General features: G+C 34.9%; 1 protein-coding gene across 2 annotated transcripts; it reads right to left on the reverse strand.

The window, feature by feature from the left end:
* Positions 1–1995: 1995 nt before the first annotated feature.
* Positions 1996–11559, reverse strand: LOC122029522 (MLO-like protein 13). 2 transcript variants are annotated; one of them, XM_042588541.1, is made up of 15 exons: positions 11372–11559; positions 7412–7469; positions 6667–6893; positions 6029–6145; positions 5897–5957; positions 5698–5798; positions 5370–5426; positions 5189–5277; positions 5059–5108; positions 4879–4919; positions 2932–3141; positions 2793–2860; positions 2631–2691; positions 2380–2551; positions 1996–2313 (listed from the first exon to the last, which is right to left on the reverse strand). In XM_042588541.1, the coding sequence occupies exons 1-15, from the start codon at positions 11492–11494 to the stop codon at positions 2285–2287; spliced, it is 1464 nt and encodes a 487-aa protein (XP_042444475.1). In that variant the 5' UTR covers positions 11495–11559; the 3' UTR covers positions 1996–2284. The 2 variants fall into 2 exon arrangements, with proteins under 2 accessions (XP_042444475.1, XP_042444474.1); XM_042588540.1 differs by having other exon boundaries at positions 5370–5444; positions 11372–11557.
* Positions 11560–19735: the final 8176 nt, after the last annotated feature.

Here is a 19735-nt window from a genome sequence, read left to right on the forward strand (position 1 = left end):
TAATATTATCACACCATATTTTTGGTACAATATTTGATGTAAGATGAAGTTAAGAAAGAAATGATTGAAGCTAAATAATTTCAAACGTTGTATTTGCTTTAGTTTTATATTTTGTCTCAGTACTTGAACGAGATACCGCAAATTACTTTTTTGAATTCCATGAGATATGGTTTCATCCAAGAAATATTGCTATCCGCTAATAGAACGTCTGTCTTAGGAAAACTTGTCAATCCAAATCACTATAGGCATATAAATCTCAAGATGATTGATGATATAAAAGAAAATCACGTAGAATAATACTTTTGAGATAACGAAGTATTCTTTTCACACCTTCCCAATTTTGTTCAATGGGAGCATACATGAACTGACAAGCACGGTTTGTTGCAAACGTAATATCAGGACGTGTGATAATAATATATTGTAAGGTTCCAATGATGCTTCGATAAATTTGTGGATTAGGCATCATAAGAGAGGATGAAGTTGCAAAGAAGTTATTTATAGCAATAGGTGTAGAGACCGGACATACTTCATCCATCTTAGCTCTTTGAAAAAGACAGTAATGTATTTGTTTTGAGAGAGGAGATAATATTCCTCATGTAGAATAAGTTTAATATAAAAAAAAAACGAGCAATACACAAATCTCGAGTAAGAAATTCTTGATTGAGAAGACTTAATAAAATTGTGATACTTTTATAATCATTGTCGGTTATTATGACGTCATCCTCATAAATAAAAAAAACATCATAGATTCATCGTCATTTTGTCTCTTCTGAAATTATTCATTGAGTCTCTTGTTCTCATACTTCAGAACAAAATATCTATACTGAGAGAAAACATAGACATATAGTTAAAACTGTCTTAGCTCTTCTTCATCACCATCAATTCCATGTAAATTTTGGATGAAGCTGTTAGCACTGTCGCATATCTTATAAATCAATTTCCTACTTTATTGCTTAATCATAAGTGTTCTTTTGAAAAATTTTATAATCAACACCTGATTACACTTTCCTTCGAATTTTTTGTTGCACATGTTATCCGTGATTATGCCTCTACTTTAAAGACCAAACTTAACTCTCATTCACTACAATGTGTTATCCTTGGTTATAACATTTTACACCATGATTATCTTTACTTGCATATACCAATAGGACGAATTTATATTTCACGATATGTTACTTTTGATGAATTTCGATTTCCTTTTTCAATAGCTTCTTTGATCGGAGAATTTTATCTCAAAATTACACAATTTCAATTTTACAATACTAAACCGACCAATAAACAATATTAGCCCGATATGAGTAAAAAATTGAACAAAAGTAATTGAATAAAATTCTCACTACATACCACAAATCGACCAATACAAACTGGACTCAAGCTTTAGCACTCTCAAAATCACAGCAAAATCGAGTTGACACAATTTCTAACAATCAACCACCTAAAAAAACTCAAATAAAGGACATGGAATTGAGTTGAAAACTCCTCAGAAAATAATGCAAAATTGATTTTGGTCAGAATAAAATGTGCAACAATTATTTTTTTTCTAAAATTAGGGTAGAAAACTCGAAGGGAGGCAATGGCCATGACCATGTTTGGTCAAAAATTTTCCTAGAGTTTGAATACACACATCTCATAACCCAAATTCTAGGAAATTGCTGACAAAATGTTAGAAATCGAAAAAGAATGACTCGCGTATGACCTACACAAATTAGAATTTATTTTTCATCATTTTTTGCTAAATATTCTGATTCAAGTCTTTTCTAGTAATTTTTTTTTGTGATAATAGGATGGAATTTGGAAGGGGAGGGAGCTAATGAAAATAGTGAAAGAGTTTGTGGGGCTGAAAAAAAAAATCAAAAGATATACAAAAGGTATGTGGGGCTAGAGTCCATCCTAGCCCAAGAGTGACTCCGCCCTTATATGTCAATATCTCATTGTGATACTGACAATACTGAATCACTTGAGATAAGTGAAATTATCTTTTACTAAATTAATACGATGATAAAATGGAGAGACGAATTTCCAAAGTAATTAATATTCAATTTACACACAATATAAATAAATACCTACGGTGTTCAAATCACTTGTGATGTTCGATCATCCCTGTGACCTATCTATGCTTCTCAAATTTATCCGATGATACATGAAAACTTCCGTGAAATCGAATCAGCCACCTCTAGGTGAATGAAAATACAAAAGTAGGGACAAGGTAGAAGTTGAATTCATCAAAACAGGTTTGGACCCCCACTCTTGAACTAGAACAACTCAAGCAAGAGTGATAAGTCCTTTATCTGCATCTGGTAATCTTATCTGCAACTGGATATATATATATAGATCATAGAAAAAGCATGTTCAGATGCTACTTAAATTGTATTTAGGCACCTTGAGAACTGTCGGCCTCATCGTCTTTTTTGCGTTTGGAAGTAAAAACGTTCATCAAGGATGAAACACCAACATTCTTTCCTCTTTTTCTCTTCCTGACGTTTTCCGCCCAATTATGCAAAGTGGTTTGCATTTGCTGGTCGAATATTGCTTGCTTGAACATGTCACCCATCTTCATAAGATAGTGAGTCGTAGTTAGTGCGTAGATGCGGCGATCTGCCATGAAGAAATGGACTCATGGTCCTACAAACCTGGGTAACAATGACATACAGTGGGAGGGTGCTATAACTGCAAAGGACTTGAATCACGACACTGTAAATGGGATAGTAGAAACATAAATCGGTTAAACCGATGGAACAGGCAAATCTGCAATATCGACAAATAAATCCATTAGTTGCATTACTGAGCATTACCCGATGACAAGTCTGGGGACGACGTAACCAGTTCTTTCCATAATACAGGATTTAAATCCGTAGGTGCACTACGAATGCCAAGATTGATGTTAGAAAAAGAATCTTGTAATGGCAACATGGTTGTTGTGGATATGCTCACCAAGATCCAGAAGAAAATAGCCAGCCCAAATGCATTCTGAAATAAGATAAAATGGATCAAATGTAGGACTATTCCAGGCCTACCGAACCAAAAGTGGCGATCGGATGGCTTCACTTGTGGTGCCTCATGACCATCTGCAGGCTTCTTTGCAGCTTCTTGAGCCAAGCATGTAATGATCTGCTCCAACTTTGTGCCAACTGCTAGCAGAAGCTGAGATTTCAACCCCCGATTAAATTCAATTGCTAGCTAAAATTTCAAGTCAATAATATTGTTAAGATTTCACAAAGTGCATTAAGGAGCAAAATATGGATTTGGAATGTGTTTGAAATCATGAGTAGGTATACACTCATCCCAAAAGCTTAAGCTAATGAGAAAATGATTTTACACATATAAGAATTGCCACTACTTCGCTTTGTTTAATAATTTTCATCAGAACACAACATAATGGGGCAATGAACTATTCTATTTAATCCAATATCGCGTGTCACATTTTGCACTATGCACTATTGATTAAGCGTCGTGTGTTGTTTTTCGAAGTTTGTTATGATTGCCCACATATTCCATTGTCACATTCGTCAATAGATAACCATATTAGAATGTGGCTTCATGCAATGTGCAACTCCTTGAGTTTCTCCCCCCAAAATAAAGCTCTTCCTAAACCTCTCTAAGTGGGAAAAACAATATATAAGGAGAAATGCATTATGTTGGAAATTGGATTGCTGGTGGGTCACAATGAATGATAACTTGTCAATTGATAAGGATCTTGAAGCATGTAAATGTTTTCTTTAAGGCTAATTTCACCCCCACCAATGGCATGCAATCAAAGTCTAACAAATTTCCTATGATAGGAACAACACCATTTCGCAACTTGCATTGCACGGGAAGAGCACCCTTAGCTATTAAAGATTCTTTTTGGGTAAAAATCAAAAGGACGCTCCTTTTAACGAATCATTAAAGGAGCATCCTACTTTAATTTATTATCAAAAGAGCGCCCCACCTCTTGTAAAATGACACATCTATCCTCCACTATAAAGTAACAACTTATTTTCTATCTCCTATAAGTGGCTACAACTACACAGTTGTAGCAGCTACGGTTTCGTAGCTACTACAACTAAGCTGTCACACAATTGTAGCAGCTACGGAATCATAGCTACTACAACTACAACTAAGAGTGGTTAGTAAATGATACAGGAACGACATAGTAAACTTCCAAAATCCATAATTTTTTTGACTCGGATATCAGAACGAGGTGCTTTTTTTTTTTTCTTTAATTGAAGTTTGTTCAGAGATCTATATTTGTTATGGGTGAAACCTAAAACTGGCCAAGTTTCGGATCCAAATAACATCATTTAGGGCCTTTTCGGAGACCTTTGATAATTTTCGATTTGTTTATAAGAAACGAATTCAAATTTACTCGAACTCAGATTAATTTATTAGAAACAAATTCAAAGATGCACACATTGGATTAGTTTCTTGACTCGGAATAAGAATAGAAATGAACTCAAAGATGCACACATCGGATTAGTCAAAAACGAATTCAAAGATGTATACACTGAATTAGTTTCTCGACGTGTAACAATCTTAGATTCAAAAAAGTTCTTTTCAAGAAAGCTACGAAACCGTAGCGGCTAGAACACAACCTCAAATCAAGATTTAGGCGGGAATATAGGCGGGACTGCGTGTGTACATGCATGTATCAAAAGCAATTATTGTACCGGAGGATAGAAGGGTAAATGTATAAGGGGTGGGGGGCCCTTTTGTTAATAAATTAAAGTAGGACGCCCCTTTGACAATTCGTTAAAAAAGGGACACCCTTTTGATTTTTGCCCATTCTTTTTAATAGATATGACAAATTATGAACGTTAACTTATGTTAATTATGCTGAATTAAGCTATGAACAAAGCAACGAATCCTAGAAGGAATTAATAGAATTGTAAGAAGACTTACAACAAGTGGCAAGAAAGACAGCCAAAAAAAAGTGTGCCATCCTGAAATAATTAAACAAAGGCGATAGATGTTAGACATGGCTAGAAATGAGCAGTTTCATAGTAAGTGATAGTATTTTATAAGTTTGTTAGTGTTATTATTTAAGAGTTCCTGAAGAGCTATTGGTTGTTTCCAACATACCATTCACATTCAGCAAGAGGAATATAACAACAAAAAGCCACAAGTACCAGCTGCATATGAGCACACACATTTAACTTGATAGAAAATCAATTAAAAGTAATAAATGGACTTCAGTTTGCCAATAATCCACCTTATACCAACAACCATCTTGAAATCATCCTCAAGAGTGCGTAACATATATTTGTGAAAATCAAATTTTTGGTTTGTACTGCAATGTCTCTGGCATGATTTTATGTGAAGAAAAAAGAATTAGATGAATAGTATTAAAAGAAGAAATTACAGTTATAATTTGATGAAATTTTACAACTCACCATTATAAAACCTGATCTCAATGCTCTGTAATCTGATTTGGTGACAGAGGCATGAAACTGCTTGAAGAATGACATCTATTCAAGCACATATAACATGGCAATTAACTTTAAGAATCTGATACTAACAGAGCATGCTTTTAGAGGTTTTTAAGGGACATGCATTATCAACTATTTTGGCAATGTTGAAGCATTATTCAACCGTTAAGACTTGTTGTCATCATCTATAACACAAAATTCTGTATACTTATTAAATTTGTGGGTGGAAATAATGGCACGCATAGGCATCATATGTGAGCAAACTGTTACATTTAAAAAAATTGGAACTTACTGTCCAGCTTACGATAATTGACTTTTGCCAAAGCCCTATTGCACGCTTCATCACAAACTCATGATGGTGACTGGCATGTGTATCATGTTCATCTATAGAGACTGAGGAGAAACTTATCGCAACCAGGAGTAAGATCTTGTTTGTTGACAAAACAATTTATAGGGGCAGAAATTGATGGTGAACTAATGAAATAGCTTACGATTTTCTTTCTTGAGCTGCTGCTTCCTGATATCATTTTCCCAGTGTTTCCATTTTCTGATCTACAAAAATATTATTCAATTCCAATATAATAAACTCTGCATAGATTTTTTTGAACTTGTGTGACAGTTACCTTTGCTCCTCCTAGAATCATGGTAGTTGCACAGAACACAACATGGACAACTGCTAGCACAAATATAAAGATGTGCAGCTGTTCTAATGCCTCAATCGACAAAAGTGGAATTTTGCCCTGTAATTAATAACTAATAATTGTTAAAGATGATTCCATAAAATTGTTAAAGAAAACTTAATTAATGTCAAACTACTGGGATACCCACAACAAAAATGAACTTTACAAATAAGGTGCAAAGAGATTCAACGTATCACTTGATGATCTTTTTATTTTTATTTGTTACTTTATTAATGCTAAGACTAGGAATTTGCATCATGAAGGACTTATTTATCAATATATAAACACAGAGATCAATACACTTGATGATCTCATATCGGCGCGTGGAACAACACGAGATATGGTTGTGAGAAACTACTTCCTCTTCCACGAGCATCTGTGAGTGAACAAAGCACAACTAGCTTCCTCCTCCATGATAGTCCACAAGTTAATGGCAAATTTATGCATGACAAAAATTTCCAATTTACAAGACTATAGGAGATGAAGAAATGATCAAATGCTATTAAGCTAATGGCAAATTTGTTCAAATTTTAATTGGGACATTTACTTTCAAATAAAATCTTCCAAAAATCTAAGCTAACCTTACTCAGGCAAATATCAGTATCCTCATTCTCAGACAAAAGCTTCCTATGTTTCTGGGTTATTTGATGGTTCACGCCCTTATCATGATGAACCTTCCCATTATGGGAAAAAGATTTTTCGTTACATGGAAGCATGTGGAAGAAATAGCTTTTTGGAACACATATGTGGTTAATGGTCCTTTGAAAGACTGTTAACAAAAGGGATATAAACCCAAGGAGCATCAACTCTGCAAGAAAATAGTCACTTCGTTAGTAGTAATCCTACAATATCCAATACTCATCAAGTATGGAAAAAAAAAATGTAATACAATAGGTAGTAATTTTCTAGGTCCTATTACATTGAAAAACAGTATGCAAGATGGAATTGAAGATGTAGAATAGTTCATCCAAATTATTCCAGAAGAGGAGTAGATTTCTAGAGTAATGGTTTGAAACTAGCGGTAAATTATTCTAAACCTGTTACAGCTAGAGGTAAATTACAATGAAACTCTAGGATAAAATGAGGGTAAATTAAAAAATTTTCTAGACACTATTCTTTATTTTTGAACTATGCCAATGTCAACTTAGCCTATTTTTCATGTTATAGTGGTAAATCAAAACCATCTTGTATATATATTCATCCTATCAATGCATGACAAAAATAAGATATTCGACAACTTGCTTACTAAGAGGGGGATCTAAAGCTAGTCATTTTGTGTTCAAAATTGCCTTGGAAGATTAGGCGAGCTCTTCCAACTAAGCTTACCTTCTTTTAGCTTTTGTAAAGCCTCATACAATGCATTCTGCTGATTATGCTTCAAAATCTGAAAGGAAAAAAAAATTGTTATGAAAAAAAAGAAGAATAAAAGGTTTGTATAATATTAAGTGCTAATAAAACTAGTATTGTCCTAAGCGAAGTGAATTTACTATAAACTTAGAAGTTGATGCATACTTGTTTCGACAAAATCAGCCTAGATGGAACTTTCTATCCATTTATATGCCATGTAGCTTTGTCTCGCAGTCTAATGACTTAAAATCGTAATGCTGAATTAAAATAATGGGTGATAGAGTAGGACAAAAAGAAAACTCTACTTAATGAAAAAATAATTTAATTCACTGACCAATAGCCTCAATAATCTCTATTGAAATCTGAAAACCCCAAAGGAGATATGAACTACTATAAAAGCTAAATACATGAACAAGAAAAAGGTAACAAAAAATTTTTTGGTGATAAAATATTTTTAAATGATCAAAAACATGGCAAGTATGGGTCAAGGAACAAATTGTAGATTTCGATTCCATAGTTTGGTACATTACAAGTTAGTGTTCCTAATTCTCTTCAAGTGAGAGGTATTCTTCAAAGCTTCCTTCCTCCTTTGGATGAATAGAGGAAGAAATATTGTTCCCTCATGAAATATTTTATATACAGCAATTCACTACTCATTTGCAAATTGATGCAAGTTTTTTTGCATGTGATGCTCCATGTTTCTGAGCTCAAATGTTAAATGTTGTGAACCACAATGGTTCTGATAAGGCTCAAAACTCTTTAAAGTCAAGAAAAATGAGAACAAATTAAAAAAAACACGTATAAAAAAGAATAAGTCATACTTTCACCATGAAATGAAAGGGGATCATATAAAGCAATGTAAAAATGTTAAAATAATAATTGTTTCTAAAATGCAGATAGGCACGATTCTCTAACTGCATATGACTGCATCGTGAAAAGAAAGGATAAAAGATGGAGAAAAGTCTTCACTGGAAACCACAATTCACAATCAAACACCATGAGCTCTAGTGTAAACTCTTGGCCATTTAGAAAGGCTGTGCCTCTTGCCCATGGTGACTGCTTGAAATTCCTATTCTATAAAAGACTAACATCAATCGAGATTATGATCATTCATAATTTTTAACACTTTGTTGTGTCCTGAGAGCATTTTTGCCTTAGGAAAGTGATAACATGCCTCTAGGTCACCTACCACTTTCAATAATTCTCCTTTCTTCTTTTGCATCCTTTAACCTTAGTTTTTCCCGGCCTATTAGCCTATGAAACATGGTTATTTAGAAAAACTGTGCCTATTGGCCATGGTGAACAATAACAGAATGGATCTTATGAGCTAGAACATACAAAGGAATAGCAAAAGGAAAAAGCCAAAAGACCATCCTCGAGAATAGGAAATGCATCATGATAATAACAAGAAGAATATTATACACGCCCATCTCTATGTCATCAGCTTCAACAACAAGGGAAATATAGCACTAGAACATTGAACAAAAAAAATAGTACTAATAATAGAACAAACAAGCACATCAGACAATAAATTAAAACTCTTCTAGAATCAAAATCGGAAGTTAAAAAACTTTCAATGGGTAACAAAAGGATATCAACTTCTACTGTTTATATCCATAAGAGCATCTCCAGTGGGGGATATTTGGAGGAGATATTTCTCCAAATATCCCCCACTCCCAAATATCCCCCATTGTGGGGGATATTGGATGGGGTAATAGAAATCACCGGACACTCATCTGTGTCCGGTGATTTCTTCATGTGGGGCCCACAAAAAGTGGGCTGCCAATACTTATTTTTTTTTGTGTTTTTAATATGGTGGGCCCCACCTTATATGAGTCTGCCGACAACTTTTTTGTTTTATTTTTTTTTAATTTAATTAAATTTAAACTATGCAAACATTAAAAAGAGTACGTTAGAAGATTTAATTGTCAAGGAATCAAACGTTCGGAATCAAACGTTCGAAAAATGAACCGTTCGAAAACGTTCGAAAAATTAACCGTTCGAAAACGTTCGAAAAATTAAACGTTCGATAACGTTCAATTTCTCCCTATATATACATCCTTTCTTTCATCTATTTTCATCATTTTCATATCCATTGCCTACCAAAAATTTAGAGAGATGGATAAAAATTCTGATCATTATTTTAGGGATTTGTTCAACTCTCCAAATATCGACGAAAATTCAAGTGAAGAAAGTTCTCGAGCCCGTCCTAATTTCTTCAATCCTCAATTCCCATTTCCCACTCAACATCCACCAAATTTCCAACCTTTTCCATACCCACCACCATATTACCATAATTTCCAAAGTTATCCAAATTCTTTGAGTGGCGACCCTCGAACTCCGTTTTATACATATCCTCCAGAATATTGGCAGAGTAATCAGTATTTCATGCAAGGCCCATCTCATGGAATTAATCATCTTCAATCACCATAGATTCATTCAAATGAATCGAGAAGAGCTAGTATTGATGCAATTGACAGTGATAAAGGTACACCTTATGCAGTCCCCGATTCACAATTTCTTGTATTTTCATCTGAAATAGGGTCTGACGATATTATTCTCAATCAAGCACCAGAGATGGGCAACGAATCAGATGAAGACCATAACAAGCGAACAGTATGGACAGTGACAGATGATAAGCTCCTTGCAGCGGCCTACACAATTATGAGTGAAGATTCAGTAGTTGGTAATGCCCAGAAGAGTGAATCATTTTGGAAACGAGTTGTGACATACTTCAATACCAATCAAGCTAAAGGAGCTAAAAAGAGAATTGCGGAGAAAGCAAAATCACATTGGGCTTCATTGAAAAAGATCGTAAATAGATACAATGGAATCTACAATAAATGGTAGAATGATTGACCAAGCGGATGGAGTGATGAGGATTTGATGGTGCGAGCTCATGAAGAATACAAGAGTACTTTTAAAATTACTTTTCAATATGAGCATGTGTGGAGAATCGTGAAAGATAGTCCTATGTATGCTCCTCAATCCTCATATCGACGGGCAACAAAAAAAGCAAGAACATCAGAATCATCAGGTGCACATACTGACTCTTCTAATCCTAATACAAGTGCTGATATAGATGATAGAGAAATCCGATTTCGTCCAATGGGACAGAAGGCAGCAAAGAGGAAAGGCAAAGAAAGAGTAGGCCTACTTGATGAATTGAATCAGGCTATGCAACAATCAATGGCGCAGTTGGAAGAGTATAATAACAATAAGAAAGTTGATCAACTCATCCAAGCACATCAACTCCTCGTAATGGACACACGAGGCATGACTGATGAACAACTTCAAAATCATCTAGCGATATGTGAACAACTGAAGAAAAAATTGAACATGTAGTTAATTTGGTTTATTTTAGCTGCTCCATGTTACTTTTATTATTTATAGTTTATTATTATGTATTTTATTAATTAAATATGGTTTTGTATCTCTGTATTGTAATTTTAAATTTATAAAATATTTGTATTTGTATTTGTATTTGTATTTGTATGAACTTAAATTTATATTTCTATTAAATTTTTGTTAGAATTAAATGTAAGTTAATTAAATTTGATGAGATATTTAATTGTGGAATTGAAGATATTTGAGAGTGAATATTTGATGAGTGGGACCCATAAATATTTGATTGGTGGAATATTTCATTGTGGAAGTTGAGATATTTGAATAGTGGGATATTTAAAAGATGATATGGAAGTGGGGTCCACAAATACTTGGGAGAAATATCCCAAGCTATTGTGGATGCTCTAATATAACGATACAGAGAGAGGAAGAGATTTTACTGTTTATAATGAATGACACCAGAAATAAAGTAGGAGTTTGAACAAGTAAAAGACAGACAAAAAGGCGAAAGTTTTATTTCATTACAGGATTACAAGTCGTGAGAAAAGCAGATAAAAAGGTAGCCGGCAGAGCGCTGGTGAATAAAAATCGTACCTTTCCGAGGAAATGGAGACCGCGCTCAGCGAGCAGAGAGATAAAGACAATAACGGTGCAGACTGCAGCCAGAACCCATGTCGGCGTGTATTCCAGTGCCTCGGAATGCTCCGAAGCCTCCATGGCCTCCCTCCAGCACCAGGCTCATCGACCAACTCAACAAAGATGGGATGGGAACAAACCATATTTGTGAAGGTGAACGATTGGGACTTATCGGTTGATGCCTGCGTGGCACTTGGAATCGAGGGGAGGATAACGGAGGGTGTAGCTTGTGGTGAATAGTGCAACGCAGGACACTACCAGGCCGAAAGCAAATTGAGTGCATCTCTCTCTGTGGTGCCTCCCTGCGTATCCCATTTGGAACGTAGCGTACGTAGGTCTTCGAGATGGCGACAGAGAATAATTCTCTCCATGCAAATTGACAAGGGATTGCGGTAAAGAATCCGTGAGGAGCTCTAGGGTGTGAGTTTAACCCGGTGGAATTCACCGGGTGGAGAGGAGAGTTCCGATTTCGAAAATCCTTCCACCGTATAGCCGGTGGATAACCAAAGGAGAGATTTTTAAAATCCTCTCCGTTAACCTAAAACTCGGTGGACGCACCATTGTAGCATGGGAAGGGAAGAAATTTTGATCGAGCATCCCGGATAGGGCGTCGAGAGGGCGTTCATCGAAGTCGAGCGGGCGGCAGGCGACGGTCGGTGGGCGTCGAGTGGTCGTGCGTCGAAGTCAGCCATGCGACGGGCAACCGTCAGTGGTCGCGGCGCCGGGCAGAGCGGTCGGCAGACGTGCGGATGGTGAACCAGAGCAGATCTCCTGGTCCACTTGCGATCCGGACCACCAGAGCGACGGCTAAAAATAAACCGGTTCAATTTGGTAAACCAAGAGTCTAAATTGGACTTGGTTCGAAATTAAACCTGTTTAAACCTGCATAAACCGAACCTGAATCACTTGTAAAACCCTAATTGTCCAATGGATTCAGCCTAAACCGAACCGGTTGGGATCCGCCGTCTCTTTCGTTATATCCTCTCGCACATCTCCCTCTCGCGCACGGCGATGTCGGCGATCCGGGTATGTGTGGCGCGTAAGCAGCTTGCCTTCTTCTTGGCGATAGCGTTCGCGAGCGTTTGAATGTGGTGACGGCGTCGGCTTCTGGGGCCAGGGAGCGACACGTCTCTGGCGTCGGTCATAGCTCTTACTATTGATCGGCTAATTCAATCAGTAGTCTTCCGTCCTTCGGTGACGCCGTGACGGTGTCCGGTGAAGCGCTTACCTTCTGGTAGCAGTGTGGTTTTCTACTACATTTTGTTCACGTTCCTCGGCGACGCATGGTTCCATGTTGTCTAGGTGTTTTGTTGTGATCGTGTTGCTGCGTTAGCGTAGACGGATGCAGGGCGATGCATTGTTCTTACCTGTGTTAGACTTGATCAATCGATTGACTTATTCGGTGCACGACAATCAAAGGGGCATCAGATATTTGTAATGGCTGGTTTTGACCGTAAACCCGTTCAGTTGTCTTCTCGATGGTTCATGGTTGTGAACCTTGTTGGACAAGATGATCAAATCTGGTATGGTATTATTATCTATGACTTGTCCTTGTGATTATAATCTTGTGTAGTTGTTCTGCATGGCTGGTTTAGCTGTGGTGGTCGGTCATATCTGAGCATGGACGCTGGAATCAGCATAAGGATGGTAGATCTGCTTAAAGCAATGATCTTCACATTTGTCAGGTGGATTTCCTTCTGTCGTACAATTAGATAAGGCATGTTTGTGATTGTGCTAATTTTCTTATCCGATTGTTGCACATTTATCCATGATTGGTTCTGTTATTTATAGATATTCTTGATTCACATTCTTGCATGTTTGGATTTGGGATTGTGCTGTGTGTTTTTATGATAACATCGTAGTTGTGATATACATTCTTAAATCTGTTTTCCTATAGTTCTAATGACATGTTAAATGTGATGTATAGACATGATATTGAATTGTGAGCATCTATAATTGCTGGTTATTTCTGCTACATTGTACTGAGATTAGGTTTCATTTATTACTCTGTTTTGTTATTGCAACCAAAGGAAATAAATGCTTGAATTGCCATCAAATATTCTAGTATTTTCACTTACCAACCTTTCATGCTATTTTAATTGTTTCTCATGAAAATCAATTTGTTTGTTATTTTACAGTTTATGAGAAGGGAAGAAGAAATGGTGCATATGTCAACAACTGTTACATGCCAACTGTTCTTGGATTCCTTCTAGTCTATGAACAGTGGATCTCTAGAATTTGCAGTTTGTGATGTCTATACGATTTGTTTGGAACTATGTTGGATGGTTTTGATCTCATTGAACTGTCACTTATCCCTTCTAGAAAATTTTGATGATTCTTAGAAACAATCTGCCCCTCATCCCATTTGTCACTTATTCCTTCTCTTTCCTCATTACCCCCAATTTCTAAGGTTTATTCAAGTTCTAGTAACAGATTTCACCTTTGATCCTTTATTTATTTATCTTTTTCCCATTAAGCATTTGTTTTAGCAATTTGCTACATTGTACCAAGGTTAGGGTTCATTTGATGTTGCCTTAGTCCCGAGTTATGTTGGGACACTGCCTACACAAGCAGGGTCGAATTTTCTAAATTTTTCATTGCCATTTTGCTCACCGAACTTCCCATATTTGATCACTGATTTTTATGGGAAAACAATCAATTTTTGTTTCTTCTTTTATGCCATTTATATATAAAAAAGGATTAATCAGATTGGGTAACGTCGAAGCTGGGATGACCGGTCTCATCATACAGAAGTTTTTTACTGGCCACAAGCATAAATCGGGAAGTACTTGCGGCTGATGGTCCAGAAGTCCAGCATCTCTTAGTTGCAAGTTTTATTTGGAGGAAAAATCCCTATAAATATGTCGCAGTTGAGAATCGAATTTGTGTGTCTAAGAGACAATTAAGCACCCTTACCGTTGTACCATAGCCCCCGGGGGCTTCATTTATGCCATTTATGTAAAGGGAAGAAGAGGAAAATGGTAAATATATCATCCATTGTTAGAGCCCTTTAAAGTATATAAAGAACTATGTAACTAGATTATCTTCCTAGCAAGCTACTATCACCTCTGTAATTTCCATCCTGCAATGCCTACTGTATTTGTTTTTGATTATTTTGGTTTTTATTTGTACAATTTTACTCAGCGTCGCCGATCCTTTTAGAAAATTTTTAATGACACTGTACAACTGACCTTCTGTTCATCCTTTTTTATAAAGTTTCTGCCTAGTCTTCCTTATCACTTACAGTTTCCACTGTTCTCTCAACTTCTATTAATGAATATCTCCTTTCTTGCATTTATTTTCTTCACTGACTATTTGTTTTGGCAATTGGTAGATATTTCTGCTACATTGTACTGAGATTAGGATGGATCTCTGTGCCTTTGGTTGTAGCAAAGGGAAGAAAACTGGTTGAAATTGTTGTCAAAATTTTCAATGGCATTTCGCTTACCAAACTTCCCATACTATTTTATTGCTAAATTTCCATGTCGACAATCCTTTTATTTTTATTTTCTTATGTTATTTTTGTTAGAGTGTATACTAAAAGTCTACCTTTTGGTATAAACATTTATCTAGAAATAAGAATCACATTGGTCAAATGTCTACATTTATGATAAATGTAGTTGTTCAATTAATTTATATTGTAGATAACATGGTGTGTGGTGTCACACACAGAGGATCATGTTATCAGTACTTTATAAATTATAAACAGTAGCTCACGACCATAATGGAAAGGAACAAACCATTGGAAGGTCGTAGTGTAATTAGGTATTAGTTTATCTTAACTATATAATTACACTAGTACACTTAGAGTGTATTGAGTAGGACCATTAGAGGTCATTTCTTTTATACTGACTTTATAAAGAAACAAAGACTTCAGTTATTATGGAAGTGTGTGCTCTTAATCCTAATATAATAACAAGCACATATATTTGATATTTATTTCTTTAATTTATCAATGGGTGAGATTTAGTTCGATGAATCAATAAGCGATAAGTTGGGAAATGATATCACTTATAGTGTGTGTTGTTGATTATAGAAGAAGATGTCCTAGTGATCTAGGTTGAGAATGTCCCAAGAGGAGCTCATAGGATTGTCATGTTAAACCCTGCGGTGGACATAATCACGATGAAGTTGAGTGGTACTACTCTTGGAGCTAGATATTAATTAAGTGAGTTGTCGTAACTTACTTAATTAGTGGACATTGTTATCTTAAACACATGGAGACTAACACACTCATAATAAGAAGGAGCCCAAAATGTAATTTGGGATTGATGCGATGGTTCAATAATAGTTCTTTAGTGGAATGAATTATTATTGATGAAATTAAGTTGTGTGTTCAGGCGAACACGCTTAATTTCATCGGAGACAAAACCAATTCCTCCTCTCGGTCCTATCGTAGCCTCTAGTATATGAGATTTATACCCACCGCATACTCACCTTCTTACCCATCCAGTGGGCGGCCAAACTAGCTTGGAACCCAAGCTAGGGCCAAGACAAGTGGAAGTTGGTGGCCGGCCAAAGCTTGGGTCCCAAGTTTAGGTGGCCGGCCACTAGAATATTAAAAAGGATTTTTATTAAAATTATTTCTTATGTGGATATCATGATTTTAAAAGAGAGTTTAAAAATTAAAAATTTCCTTTTATAACTTTCTACAAAAGATTAAGAGAAGAGATTAATCTCTTTCCTTATTTATAGATTAAAAGGATGGTTTTAATTTTTGGTAAAAACTTTCCTTATTTGTAAATCATCTACATGTTTAAAAGAGAGTTTAAAATTTGAAATCTTTCCTTATTTGTTGATTAAAGGAGGATTTTAAATTTTAAGAAAACTTTCCTTTTTAACCATGTTCATGATTTAAAAGAAAGTTTAAAAATTAATAATTCTCTTTTATTAGTTTCTACAAAAGATTGAGAAAAGATTTGATATATTTCCTTATTTGTAGATTAAAAGAGATTTTAATTTTTAGAGATAACTTTCTTTTTATCCACATGTTTAAAAGAAAATTTTAATTTATTAAATTTCCTTTTTATAAACCAATCATGAAGGGATTAAATTATTGAAGAAATTTTATAAATTTCTGGAGACAAATTAGGAAGTTTTAATTAATTAAAACTCTCCTTGTTTGTAGCTTTGGTGTGGCCGGCCATGTAAATTGAGAAAAGGAAAATTGTTTTAATTAAATAAATTTTTCCTTTTCATGGCAAAAGAATTAAGGAAGTTTTTAATTAAATTTCCTTATTTGCCAAGACCAAGGATTATAAAAGAGGGGGTAGAGAAGGCTTCATGGTTAACAACCTCTATTATTTCTCTCCCTCTTTTCCTTGGTGTTGTGGCCGGCCAACCTCTCTTCCTCTCTTCCTCTTGGTGGTGGCCGAACCTTCTCTATTGTCTTGGAGCTCTTGTGGTGGCCGGATACTACTTGGAGAAGAAGAAGAAGAAGGAGAGAAAGCTTGTATCCCTTGGAGCTTGGTTGGTGTTTTGTTCTTCGTCCTTGGTGAAGCTTCTTTGTGTTGGCCGAACCTAGCTAGGAGGAGAAGAAGGTGCTTGGTGGTTTCTCATCTCGGAAGATCGTTGCCCACAACATCCGAGGTTAGAAGAGGAATACGGTAGAAGATCAAGAGGTCTTTCTAAAAGGTATAACTAGTAATTTTTGTTTCCGCATCATACTAGTTATTTTTGGAAATAATACCAAATACAAGAGGCTTACGATTCTAGTATTTCGAATATGTTTTTCGATGTTGTGTTCTTTTATTTTATTTTTCCTTGTGATTTGATTGTTCTTTTCGGTTAACCTAAAGTTATTTTAGGAAATTAAATATTAGATTTCTATAAAAGGTTTTGTCTAGTCGGTGGTGGTTGCTCCCATATCCAAGAAGGCCGTGTGCCTCGCCACGTCAGTACTGGGAACCGATTATGGAAATTAATATTTAATGGAATTAATAACTTAAGGTGATTTGGGTCGAACGTGTTAAGTTCCGCAGGAGATCCAAGTCAAAACCTAAAAGAACAAATAGATTAAGTTTTGGATCAAACGTGTTAAGTTCCGCAGGCGATCCAAAATTTAATTTAAAAGAACACATGGTAGCTAGGAAAAGATTCAGACCTTTGTACAAAATTTTTGTACAGTGGAACCTCTAGGTTTTCCGAGTAGCAACCAACAATTTTATGATTTATTAGAAGCGCAAGAGAGGAAAATGGTGCATATGCTAGCAATTGTTAGAGGCCCTTATTCTATTTGAAGAGTTATTTAGGGGGCGTTTGGTTCTTTCCTAGGAATAGGAATCGGAATGAGAATCAGTGTATTGTGGAATGAGAATGTGTATGAGCATGGATATCACTCTTAAAAGCAATGTTTGGTTAGTTGTATATCTTTTATCGGAATAAATCAAAGTTTCCTTTTTTACCCTTAAAGGGAAATAAGAGAAAAAATTAGATGTGAGAGAAAGATGAATGTGAGAGAAAAATATGATGAAAGAGAATGATGAGAGAGAAAGTATTATGAGAGAGAAAGTAAGATAAGAAAGAATGAAGAGAGAGAAAGTGTGATGAGAGAAGATATGATGTGAGAGAAAGTATGATAGGAGAGGATGAAGAGAGAGAAAATATAGTGAGAAAAAAATGAGGAGAGAGAGTGACATGAGAGAGATTGAGGAGAGAGAAAGTATGGTGAGAGAAAAAGAGAACAGTGAATATGATGGGAGAGATTGAGGAGAGAGAAAGTATGATGAGAGAGAGTGTGTTGAGAAAAAAAGGAGTAAGTGTGATAAGAGAGATTGAGGAGAGAGAAAGTATGATGAGAGAGAAAGTGTGTTGAGGAAAAAAGGAGGAAGTGTGATAAAAGAGATTGAGGAGAGAGAAAGTGTGATGAGAAAAAAGAGAGTGTGATGGGAGAGATTGAGGAGAGAGAAAGTGTGATGAGGAAAAAAAAGAAGGAAGAGAGTACGATGGAAGAGATTGAGGAGAGAGAAAGTATGATGAGAGAGAAAGTGTAATGAGAAAAAAAGAGGAAAGAGAGTGTGATAGGAGAGATTAAGGAGAGAGAAAATGTGTGATAAAATGATGAGAGAGAAACTATGATGAGAGAGAAAATATAATGAGAGAGAATAAGGAGAGATAAGTGATATGAAAGAAAAAATAAATAAATAAATTTTGATATTTGATATTAATGGAGAAAATTTTAGTTTTAAGTCAAGGGTATTTTTGGAATAAGGAAATATTTTGATTGATGAAAATAGGGTAATGGCTCATTGAAGGGGAGGTACATGGGAATGAGTTATTACCCAATTTCAAGGATTCATTCCCTTATTTGTATTCCTATTCTTATAATCCAAATATTAACAATGGGAATCAATGATTCCCATTCTCATTCTCTACTTCTATTATCCTAAACCAAACGTCCCCTTATTTCGGTTATTTTCAGAGCAAGTTGTTTCCATTCTGTTTGCATGATCCCTTTTAGAAAATGGAATGTGTCGACAATCTTTTTGGGCCTTTTCGCGTATCTAGAGTTATATATACGGCAAAAGAAAAAAAAATGTTCTGTTTTTTTTAAAGCGGCTTTTTATGCGGAATTTTTATAATGGTCCTCTAGTATTGTTTTACTATTATTCTTTTTATATTTTTCGTTTAAATTATATAGGTTGCATTAGTTATGAAATTATAACAGTTATAACATGAATTTTTTTAAAGATTAAAATTATTTGTAGTTTTCAAAAAGCTTTCAACATGTGCTTTGAGTTTAAAATCTCTCTAAATTATTTTTAATTTGATATATTATACATTGTGTAGTACAATTTGAATTAAAATAAGATATATATTTACAAAATTATCACACAATTATAACAGTTATAAAATTTTAATAGTGTGTGTTAAATTTTAAATTTTGAGAGATTATAATTTTTTAATTTGAATTGAATGATGGGACATTTAATATATTAAATTAAAGTTTATTCAGAAATATACAATTGGTTATGAGATGGTACTTGAAACAATTCGATTTTAGGTTAAAGGAACTTGAAGTAATTCGATTTTAGGTTAAAAAATATCGTTTAAATTTTTTTTTTAGGTTTTGAATAATTTTAGTCATGAAATATTAATGTGGTTGTAACTATGATTGTGTAAGAAAGAGATGGTTTGCTCTTTTGAAAATTATAGGACATTTATATTGTTTTACCCGAGTAAAATTATCTAGATTTACATTTTATAAATACTTTTTTTAAATTATTCTATCAAACTTTAGGATAAAATATTTGAATAGAGTAATTGATAAAGATTCATGAATTATATAGTGAAAAATAAATATCTAAATTAATAAATTAAATT

This window comes from Zingiber officinale, chromosome 10B (genome assembly GCF_018446385.1).
Source record: "Zingiber officinale cultivar Zhangliang chromosome 10B, Zo_v1.1, whole genome shotgun sequence".
In the NCBI taxonomy this organism is placed as follows: Eukaryota; Viridiplantae; Streptophyta; class Magnoliopsida; order Zingiberales; family Zingiberaceae; genus Zingiber; species Zingiber officinale.